General features: G+C 37.1%; 1 protein-coding gene across 1 annotated transcript in view; it reads right to left on the reverse strand.

Annotated features, from left to right (window-relative positions):
- Positions 1–12347, reverse strand: part of LOC123536068 (inactive phospholipase C-like protein 2) — a 217652-nt gene that overhangs the window by 74899 nt on the left and 130406 nt on the right. Inside the window, exons 9-12 of the mRNA XM_045318863.2 lie at positions 11328–11445; positions 10209–10294; positions 8622–8742; positions 1567–1735 (exon numbers count right to left, since the gene is read on the reverse strand). Of these exons, the coding sequence (XP_045174798.2) occupies positions 1567–1735; positions 8622–8742; positions 10209–10294; positions 11328–11445 (494 nt within the window). The remainder of the gene's footprint in view (positions 1–1566; positions 1736–8621; positions 8743–10208; positions 10295–11327; positions 11446–12347) is intronic.

Raw genomic sequence — 12347 nt, forward strand, 5'->3', positions numbered from 1 at the left:
ATTTTAAGTTTGAATCAAATCCATCAAGTAATTACAGAGACAAGTTGAAAAAAGAGAAAGTGTAAAAAAAACTTTAACCAAGGTGGGAACGCGGAAAGACACCGACACCGACGCCGGGTCGAGTAGGATAGCTCTCCTTATACTTCGTACAGTCGAGCTAAAAAGTCATATGACCTTTGACCCCCAAGTGTGACCTTGACCTTGAAGTGAATCATCCAAAACATGCGCTCTGCCCGTTGTCTCGATGTGGTGAACATTTGTGTCAAGTTTCTTCAAAATCCTTCAAGGGGTTCAAGAGTTACAGAGCGGATACAAAATTGCTAACAGACAGACACACAAAAAGGACGGACACCAAGGTCTTAATACATCCCTTCGGGCGTATAAAAATTTCTACAGCAGTCTGACTGACAAACTGCATGACCAACTGTAAGACAACTCCTATATACCTGCTACAGACTTGATTTCAAAGATGTATAAAACTATCAAACACTATCAACCTGAGAGCAATCTAAGAGCTTAACAAGTCGAAAGATTTCCTGCGGCCAGAAGTTAAACAGACCAGAAATTGTTATTGGTTTGTGTGACCACAGTCTAAAAAGTAATTTATGGGTGAAAAGCGAGCTTGTTTTTTTATCGTACCATTACGCTTTAATGTAGGAAATATTACTTCATTCTACGTGTTTTACAAGTAGATCTATGAAATATACATTTCCAAATAAGTATGAAATACACAGAATCGCAACAGGAGATAATCTATTTTTAATCTAATCTAAATTTATTTTTATAGCTCTTTGGTATTTCTTAATTCTGAAAGTCACTGTTTTGAGCAAAATAACTATATTTTCTTTTTATGTATAACATAGCTTTTATCTCAACTGGTCACATTCCTTGACTATTGAAACACTTTACTAGAGCTGTCACAAATGTGATTTATGCTTTCACCTGGACGTCGTTGACATATAGAGTAAAACAACACAGAACCATAATCCAGGAAATTAAAGAGCATTTAAAAATCTCTTATGCACAACTAAGTATCAATATTGATCATTACTGAAAGTTTGAATAAATTATATGCAATAATGAATGACGAATTCAGATCACAAGCATTTCTCTATATATCATATAGCTCGCCAGCTATATTGCGAAAACGGCGTTCCATAAATGCGATAAACCAATCACATATCGGTAAAAAGTCACGTGATATCACCCATTTCCCCATGTGCTACACTACTTGTTGCATTCCAATATACCTGCGGCCTTCAGGCCGCAGGTAACAATGATCAAATGATCATCAGTTCACTGGTAAAACTATTATTTCTTGCTTTATTTCAGTTTGTATATACATGTCTACCATACTAATTAGGGCAATAACAGACTGCTCTTAATCTTTCCTCAGCAACAATTAAATGTCATCATACAAAAAAGTAATTATCCGATCTTTGCAAAAAAAATCCAAAGTTAATTAGTCCAATCTCCTTAACAAACCTGATATTGCGTGGATGAAAATTTCTACAACCAGTCCTTCATTACAGAACATGCAAGACGCATGTGGTTAGTTAAGTGTACCTTAATTAAAATTTTTCCCTTGAGGTCCTCAGGACTTGGAAGCCGTACTCGTTTTTCATCGATGGTACCACAGTACAATTTATCACCAAATATGGAGGTCATGTGATCAACCATAACACGCTGCTGTTTTAAACTACAGTGGTTCTCGATGGATAATATCACAGGGTATCTGAAATAAAGGAAGTACTACAATAAACCTTATCCTTATAGGAACAAGCAAATTCGATGAATTGGTATCCCCCGCCGAAAGGGTTTGTGGTGAGGAATGGCAAAAAGATATATCCGGCAAAACCTGAAAGGATGTTAATAAGAAGCAAATAATTTCATTAGTCAAAATCAATTTAACAGAAAACAAATGTTTAATTAAAGAGTATATAATAAATGTATGATACTATGACCCTGACTAAAGAATTTATTTTGAATGGGATATGCTTACTGTAATAAGCTCACCTTTTAAAATTAAATGCAGTTAATTGAAATGTGAGCTTAAGTTTAACTGGAATGAAATATTGTCTTCGAGTTGTTTGGCACCAGGTGTTGCTGTTTAACATGTACATTTGAACTTAAAAGGACAGTTGTCCTTAAGAGAACACAGGTAAGATATCTTGAACATGGCTGAGGGCAAGGTTTGTGCAGTCACAACTTAACATGTTGAAGGTTTGAACATTTAAAAAAACAAGAGCTGTCACTAATGGTGACAAATGCCCCCGCAGCACCTTGACCTTTGACCTGGTGACCCCAAAATCAGTAGGGTTGGTGTACTCATAAAGTACTATCAGCATGTAAAGTTTGAAGGTCCTGGGTGAAGTGGTTCGCAAGTAAAGTGCCTTCATGCAAAAAGTTAACGTTGGCCCCTGTGACCTTGACCTTTGACCTGGTGACCCCAAAGTCAGTAGGGTTGGTGTACTCAACTAGAGCTATCACTAAAGGTGATGAATGTACCCCCCGCATGCACTGACACAGTACATTGCAATTTGATGCACACAAGACTGCATAATTATGTGGACTGTATGTATATAGACTGTATGTATACAGTATAGTAACAAAAAACAAAGTCCCATTACTATGCAGAATATTTATCTAAAAGAATGTAACATGCACCATGCACAACTAGGGTTGGTACTGATCACTTGAGTGAAGTTTCATTAAATTGTGTGCAAGGGTTTGGTAGATTAGGCACGCACAAGATTGCATAAGCAGACTGTATGTACATAGTATGTTAACAAGAAACAAAGTCCCATAACTCTGCAATTTTTGTCGCTGAAAGAACCTAACATGCCCCATGCACAACTACTGTTGTTACTGATCACTTGTGTGAAGTTTCATTAAATTGTGTCAAGGGGATGAGGAGAGACGGTGCGCACAAGATTGTGTCTATGTATATAGTATAGTAACAAAAAAAAACAAAGTCCAATAACTCTGCAAATTTTTTTTCTGAAATAATCTAACATGCCCCATGCACAACTACTGTTGTTACTGATCACTTGTGTGAAGTTTCATTAAATTTTGTCAAGGGGATGAGGAGAGATGGTGCGCACAAGATTGTGTCTATGTATATAGTATAGTAACAAAAAAACAAAGTCCTATAACTCTGAAATTTTTTTTTCTAAAAGAACCTAACATGCCCCATGCACAACTACTGTTGGTACTGATCACTTGTGTGAAGTTTCATTAAATTGTGTCAAGGGGATGAGGAGAGATGGTGCGCACAAGACTGTGTCTATGTATATAGTATAGTAACAAAAAAACAAAGTTCCATAACTCTGCAAATTTTTTTTCTAAAAGAACCTAACATGCCCCATGCACAACTACTGTTGTTACTGATCACTTGTGTGAAGTTTCATTAAATTCTGTCAAGGGGATACGGAGAGATGGTGCGCACAAGATTGCGTCTACGGACAGACGGACAGACAGACAGACAACCTGAAACCAGCATACCCCCCCCCCCCCCCCCCCCTTACAACTTTGTTGTCGGGGGGTACAATAAGTACTATCAGCATGTGAAGTTTGAAAGTCCTGATTCAGTGGTTCGCGAGTAAAGTGCCCTCATGCAAAAAGTTAACGTTGGCCCCTGTGACCTTGACCTTTGACCTGGTGACCCCAAAGTCAGTAGGGGTGGTGTACTCAATAAGTACTATCAGCATGTGAAGTTTTAAGGTCCTGGGTGCAGTGGTTGGGGAGTAAAGTGCCTTCATGCAAAAAGTTAACGTTGGCCCCTGTGACCTTGACCTTTGACCTGGTGACCCCAAAGTCAGTAGGGGTGGTGTACTCAGTAAGTACTATCAGCACATGAAGTTTTAAGGTCCTGGGTGCAGTGGTTGGCGAGTTAAGTGCCTTCATGCAAAAAGTTAACGTTGGCCCCTGTGACCTTGACCTTTGACCTGGTGACCCCAAAGTCAGTAGGGGTGGTGTACTCAATAAGTACTATCAGCATGTGAAGTTTTAAGGTCCTGGGTGCAGTGGTTCGCGAGTAAAGTGCCTTCATGCAAAAAGTTAACATTGTGACGAACGAACGAACGAATGAACGAACGAACGAACGGACGGACAGTTGAAAACTAATATGCCTCCCTTCGGGGGCATAAAAAAAAAAAAAGGAATGGAAATATATATATGTATATATTTATTTTTTAGGGGGTAGGGGTGCAGGAGAACGGGAGAGGAAACAAAATTTCACATGCTGATTATAAATATTGATTGAAAATTAAACATGAAAAAAAAAAAGGGTAAAAGGGTGAAGTTGGTGGTTGGGGGAGGGGGCAGAGGATGCATGATCAGTGGTGGGCATGACTGAGTGGAGAAGTGAGGTGGGGGAATGGTACAACTTGGAAGGTTTGAAAAAAATCTAAAATAAGAAATGAAAAAAAAAAATTATTTATTTTTTTTTTTGGTGGGGGGAGAGGGGTTGGGAGGGGGAGGGGGTGTGACCAAGGCAAGTGGGTGACTAGGTGTGGGTGCGCAACTTCACACGTTTATAATAAATGTTCACATAAAAGAATGAAAGAAATTTAATGAAATTCTGCCAAATGGTAAGTTTGTTATGTACAAATATGTGGATTTTTATACAATTAAAGGGCAATAACTCTGAAGTTACAAAAGAAATCCATACAAAATTGTCTGCGCACAACCACATTATAGTGCTCTAAATTCTGTTAAAGTTTCATAGTTCTAGGTCAAATATATCAAAAGTTACGATGCAGAAATTGCCATATCTATAGATCTATAGTACCCTATATAGTTAACACTAGAAACTTCTAAGGGCCATAAAATCTGGTGTTACTTGGGCAATCTGTCTGAAAACTTGATGGGCCCCATAACCTCATAGTGGTGAACATGTATATGAAGTTTGTTTGAAAAAAATCTAAAATAAGGAATTTTTTTTTTTTTTTTTTGGGGGGGGGGGGGGGGGGGGGGGGGGGGGGGCAGGTGTGTGATCAAGGTAAGGGGGTGACCAGGTGTGGGTACACAACTTCACATGTTTACAATAAATGTTCATGGAAAAGAATGAAAGAAATTTAATGAAATTCTACCAAATGGTAAGTTTGTTATGTACAAATATGTGGATTACTATATATACTATATAGTTAACACTAGAAACTTCTAAGGGCCATAACTCTGGTGTTACTTGGGCAATCTGTCTGAAACTTGATGGGCCCCATAACCTCATAGTGGTGAACATGTATATGAAGTTTGTTTGAAAAAAATCTAAAATAAGGAATTTTTTTTTGGGGGGGGGGGGGGGGGGGTTGGGGGGGGGGGAGGTGTGTGATCAAGGTAAGGGGGTGACCAGGTGTGGGTACACAACTTCACATGTTTACAATAAATGTTCATGGAAAAGAATGAAAGAAATTTAACGAAATTCTACCAAATGGTAAGTTTGTTATGTATAACAAGAGCACCGCCTTGCGGGTGCTGACACTCATCTGATTTTTTTTGTATAATAGAAATATTGTCCTACCCATGATTTTCTAAGTCTAAAAAGGGCCATCATTCTTGCAAAAAGCAGGATAGAGTTATGTTTCTTGATGCTCAGTGTCCACTTATGATTGTGAAAAACTGTTGCAAGTTTTAAAGCAATAGCTTTGATAGTTTATGAGAAAAGTTGCCTTAAACATAATACTCAACCAAGAAAATGATTTTCTAAGTCCAAAAGGGGCAATAATTATTGCAAAAAGCAGGATGGAGTTATGTTGCTTGCTGTACAGGGTCAGCTTATGATGGTGAACAAGTGTTGCAAGTTTCAAAGCAATAGCTTTGATAGTTTATTAAGAGAAAAAGTTGACCTAAACATAAAACTTAACCAAGAATCTGATATTTTCTAAGTCCAAAAGGGGCCATAAATCTTGCAAAAAGCAGGATGGAGTTATGTTTCTTGCTGTACAGGGTCAGCTTATGATGGTGAACAAGTGTTGCAAGTTTCAAAGCAATAGCTTTGATAGTTTAGGATAAAAGCTGACCTAAACATAAAACTTAACAAGAAAACTGATTTTCTAAGTCCAAAAGGGGCAATAATTCTTGCAAAAAGCAAGATGGAGTTATGTTTCTTGATGTACAGGGTCTGCTTATGATGGTGAACAAGTCTTCCAAGTTTCAAAGCAATAGCTTTGATAGTTTAGGAGAAAAGCTGACCTAAACATAAAACTTAACCAGGCAACGCCGACGCAGACGCCGACAACCGCTCAAGTGATGACAATAACTCATCATTTTTTTTCAAAAAATCAGATGAGCTAAAAATGTGGATTTTTATACAATTAAAGGGCAATAACTCTTAATTTACAAAATAAATCCGAATGAAATGTGTGTACACAACCACATTATGGTGATCTAAATTCTGTTTAAGTTTCATAGTTCTAAGTCAAATATATCAAAAGTTATGATGCAGAAATTGCCATATTTATAGTACCCTATATAGTTAATACAAAAACTTCTAAGGGCCATAACTCTGGTGTTACTTGGGCAATCTGACTGAAACTTGACGGGCCGCAAGAACTCATAGTGGTGAACATGTATATGAAGTTTTAAATAAATATTCCGAACCATTTCCTAGATATGGCTCCGGACGGACGGAAAGACAGAAGGACGGACGGACGGAAAGACGGACGGAAGGGCGGACAACGCCAAAACTACATCCCTCCGACTTTCATCGGGGGATAATTAACCTTTCGAAGAGGAAATGAAATATTATCTCATCCAATATTCTAAACTTAACACTGCTTTATCTTAGTACATAAAAGCAGATTTTTTTATGATAAATTTGAACCTCCTTAGTATATTAACTAGATAATGTGTCCATTGGACATAGGTGCTCCCACCAACTTTCTGCCACTGTACATGGTTTCATGACTCTAGGTGAAATATTTTTCAAGATAACTGTAACATGAACTTGTGAGCACTTCATGACTTTGTGTATCTTTAACTTAATCAAGGACCATAACTCTAGTCTGGCTGAGTGAAATGCCAAACAGAACACCAGGTTCACAACACATGGAATATAACAATCCCCAAATGTTTCATGACTCTAGGTCAAATACTTTTTGAGATACATGTGCCGCAACCTTTAGGCCTTTTTTATGCATATTTTTAGTAAGTCAAGGGCTATAACTCTGGTGTGGCTGTAAACTTTTGAAAGATGAAAACTATCAATATAATCATCAACTATTTAATGATGAATCAATGGCAAAACCTTTTACAGAACAAAAATCAACCCTTAGTACTGCTACAAGAAAGTAAATGTTTACTCTTGTAAAAACAGCCATTGTAAAATATGTTCAACAAATTGCTAACCTATCATTAATCATAGTCAAAATAGTTTCATCCTTCTACAAATTCTTATACCTCATTGAACAGACTCTAATTTATACCAGGGCATAACACTAATGTTGACCTTTCGGTTTATTATCCCTAAAAATCAACTCAGGTCACCTACTTAACACAGTCAATCAACCTTTAATCTATCTTCAACCAAAACCAAGTCTGCGAATAAAATCATGATAAAAAGAGTGAGAGTAACTGACCTTGACTTTTGACATAGCAACCCTAGAAACAATAGGGATCATATATTGAGCCGTGCCATGAGAAAATCAACATAGTGGGTCTGCGACCAGCAAGGATCCAGACCAGCCTGCGCATCCGCGCAGTCTGGTCAGGATCCATGCTGTTCGCTAACTGTTTCTCTAACTGTAATAGGCTTTGATAGCGAACAGCATGGATCCTGACCAGACTGCGCAGATGCGCAGGCTAGTCTGGATCCTTGCTGGTCGCAAACCCACTATGTTGGTTTTCTCATGGCGCGGCTCTATTGAAGTATGTGTATGTAAGCCTACAGGTTCTTCAATTAGTGAAACCATTATCAAAGGTTTTGCAAGTGTGACCTTCACATGATACATTATGAGCTCCATAATCTGACAAGCAATTATGAAACAAGATGGCTATAGGTATTCTACATTTCTTCATCAGAAACCATCAGGTCTATGGACTTTCTTACCAATGCATAGACTGACCAATCAACATGCCCAGCACCCTTCTCATTTTCATCACAGGTAAACGTAATACTAAACAGCGTTAGATTAAAGCACATATTTCAGTACAATGACAGAATATTAAGAACGTGACAGAAGGGATTGTCTGATAGAAGTAAAAGTGCTGAATCAGGTATAAATCATGGCTCCTCTGACATTAATAGACTGCTGAATTGCATATACATCAATAACAAACAGAATGAGAAAGATTGCTGGAGTCATCATTTCCAAGACTTCAATAAAATAGACATTTTCTCCAATCAAGTGTTCAACTTTTTACCTTTCTTTCAATTTACAGTTCATTATACTGTTTTAGTATGAATGGGAAGATGCAAGAGGCACCTCCTAGAATAAATTTAACAAAATTTCTGTCACAGGCTGGATGAAATTCTTATAGTCAGTATTCTTTTCAACATAAATATGTAATAGATGTGATACAACAAACATAGTTATCAATATCATCAGGGTGATGCAATAAATATTTAATGTATTTTAGTGTCACAATGAACACCACTGCACACAAAAAATTGTTACACTTACTGCGAAGTGTCAAATGCGTATTTGTCTATTGCTTCGATTACATGTCGAAAAGAGATTTTTGAAGTCAGTGTGTGACCGTGGTATATAACTGGTTCATCGTTGTTACCGTCCCAACAATCCACTGAAATTTTACAAAAACAAAACATTTCAACCAAGTAATATTGAAATTTAATGACAGTTAAATGGCCACTTCTCTTGATGTCATGTGCCTTGATTTCTAAACTACCGGGTTCTGACAAATTGGCAGTCACAAAATTCCTGTACTTTCCTTTAACATTTTTCTGTAATAGAGCAGTTTTCTCTGACAATTTCTGTGACACTGTGTTTTTTACACAAATTATTATCTTTATTTTGTTAACTACAAAATTACATGACAACAAGCCATTTCCTCAAAGGAAACTAAACCCTTTCATCAAATTTTAAGAAACTTTGCAAACTTCTATATTTCAACATGTTGGCCTATAACCACCCCTACAGTCAGCCACTGACCATTAATGTCCACATAAAATAAACTTCCTTGATACTTTTAAAACTTCCTTGACAATTTTTTGATACTCTAAAAATTCCATCCCTTTATATTCTTAAAAAATTCTTTTAAGTGTGGGCACCCTGTGCAAATCTCAAAAGAGATGAATGACACATAAATAATTTGCATAATGCTATGGTTGTATAGAAATAGAAACCATTTGCCAAACAGACTGAGCTGTCATATTGGTGTTTGTTTAAGAGTATTTCAACAGCATCACAGGTATGTTTGACAGTCAGATAACCTATCAATGTTCTGTATTTACAAGTAATCAGCAAGTAACTGACAACTTCCCTACAAGGAACTGAGCTGGAGAAAAAACAGACGAAAGATAGGAGGCTCCTGTCAAACATCTAAGGACAGAACTCTCTGCCTCTCAACTGGTAGAACTGAGCCCTCTTACCAATAAAAACAGTACATGAAAACCAGAGTAGTAGAGTCCAATGGTAGTCTTTATTTGCAGGTAGCGTTTATTCACTTGTTGAAATGTACTAGCAATGTTTCATTTGGAAAAGGGAAGTTGTAGTGTTCAGTCCTTATCATGCTGGACACGATTTATTCAGCCTTTGCGACCAGTGCAGATCAACAGCAGGGTAAGGGTTAGGGCCAGGCAGGAGATCTCTCATCACAGATCTACTTCATTCAATATTGACTGAATGCTCATTAATATTTCAACATGCATCTTAAGAGGCGGTATAACATTTCCACTTAAATTATTTTGTAACCCAGTTTGTAAGTCCAGGTTATAAATTTCATGTATTGTCATTTTTCTAGGAGGCAGACATATCAGCTGCACCATGAGAAAACCAACATAGTGCATTTGCGACCAGCATGGATCCAGACCAGCCTGCACATCTGCACAGTCTGGTCAGGATCCATGCTGTTCACTAACAGTTTCTCTAATTCCAATAGGCTTTGAAAGTGAACAGCATGGATCCTGACCAGACTGCACAGATGCGCAGGCTGGTCTGGATCTATGCTGGTGGCAAATGCACTATGTTGGTTTTCTAATGGTGCGGCACATTATGGTAAAAACATTCACAATATTCAATAGTGCTTACACTCTACACATCTGCATCCTGTCCTCAGTACCCGGATATATGCATCCACACTCGATGGACCTTTCAGTTGATCTTCTAATAAATACCTGAAAAAATAACAAAAACATATTTTTTAAACAAAGAACATTTTGAAAGAAACAAATTTTTCAAAACCATTCAATAATTATACGATCCAAGATCTGTATCAAGTAATATGCACGAGTTCTGCGGGATTTTCAGAGTGCAATATTATTCCATGGAGCAAGTGCGTATTTCCAAGTACAATGCCAATCACCTTTTATTACATATAAATGTAAACTTATAATTATACCAAAAATGATATCAATTTGTTCTTTAGCCTGAGCAAAATTGAAATTTTCCATTAAGGAATTACAAATGACATAATACACCCAAAATAAAATCTGAATGTCAATTTGGAAGACTTCTGACATCTCAGAACCTATTGAAAGATATGCATGGGCCACTGCCTAATTGTGATCAATTTTTGTGTTTAGTTTCATGAAGATCCATCAAAGGATTACTTTCTTATGATCGTACAACAATAAAGGGCAATAACTCTGGTTACAAAAGTGATCCTGATAAAAGTTGCGTTCCCATCACCACCCTATAGTGATCTACATTTTTTGTAAAGTTTCATGAAGATCCATCAATAGGTTACTTGGTTGCAGTAAAAAAAATCCTTATTTTGTTCTACAAAATCAAGGGGAAAAACTCTGCTTTTACAGAGTTAAGGGGGATAATATAACTAATGAATAATTTTTTGAGGTTTAGTGATTCTAGATTAAATACTTTTTGAATTATAAGTGTTTTCAATTTGTTTTATCAAACAAGGGGGAAATTCTGCTTTTACTGGGTAAAGGGGGATAATCCTATATGTAAGCAAAGACCATGTGATAATCAAAAACAATGAGAGGTTTGGTTATTCTAGCTAAAATATGTTTTGAAGGATAAACATTTTAAATATCAGATAGACGGATGCACGGACGGACTTCGATGGGAGATAATAAAATCTCCAATACTGGACTGTGTCAAAATATGTCAAAGTTGTAATAGTGAGTGCTCTAATAAATAATATCAATGCAAAAATACAGTAAAAGTAATTTTTAGCCAGTTACTTACGTATTATGTGAGCTTGCAATAAAATAATGACAAAGAGGTTGCTTCATATCTTGGCATACGATGTTATGGTCAGAATCAAATATATCACATTCTTCAGACAACAGGTAATCTGTAAAACCTGAAAATAAAACACACTCGTCATAATTTTTAACTTTAGACAGCAACTTGCCATGGGTTTCAGCCGCATAATACGAGGGTCAGTTTGAACCCCACAGGGATCAGGACCATGTCTCATATGACACCAGTACTGGTTTTTCCAGGAAGCGGACTCAAGAGTGGTTCAAATAAGCTTGAAGCTTTCATCACAATCCAGCTAAAATAAATTAGTATAAACTAACAAAGAAACTAGAGCTGCTTTTGAGAAAAGCGCATGTCTCCCAAAACTGCCTAATCATCTGAATAGTAGTATATGAGTCAACCATGCACCAAGACCTCAACTGCCTTATCAGAACAAGTTTCAAAGGCCATAATTCCGAAGTGCCTGAGCCAATCTGGCTAGATATCGAACTTGGCTGAGAACTTATTGGCAAACACATTTTGTTCAAGTTTGGTGAAAATCGGATGAGAAATATTCAACTTTGAGTGCGAACAAGATTAGTGACAGACAGGCACACACACACACACATGCAGACAGGAGTAAATCAATATGTCTCCAAAACCACTGTGTGGTGGGAGACGTAATAACAAGAGGGCCAAGATGGCCCTAGGTCGCTCACCTAAGAAACACACCATAACAGTGTAAAACATGTCTGACCTAGTGATTTCATGGAAACAAAAATTAATATTCTGACCAATTTTCATTAAGATTGGACCAAAAAATTGGTCTCTTGCGATAAAACAAGCATTTTCTTAGATATGACCTAGTTTTTGACCCTAGATGACCAAATGTTCAAACTCGACCTAGATTTTATCAAGGCAATCATTCTGACCAAAATTCATGAAGATCAATTGAAAAATACAGCCTCTATCACATACACAAGTTTTTTCTTTGATTTGACCAAGTGACCTAGTTTTTGACCT

Source organism: Mercenaria mercenaria, chromosome 17, assembly GCF_021730395.1.
Source record: "Mercenaria mercenaria strain notata chromosome 17, MADL_Memer_1, whole genome shotgun sequence".
NCBI lineage: Eukaryota > Metazoa > Mollusca > Bivalvia > Venerida > Veneridae > Mercenaria > Mercenaria mercenaria.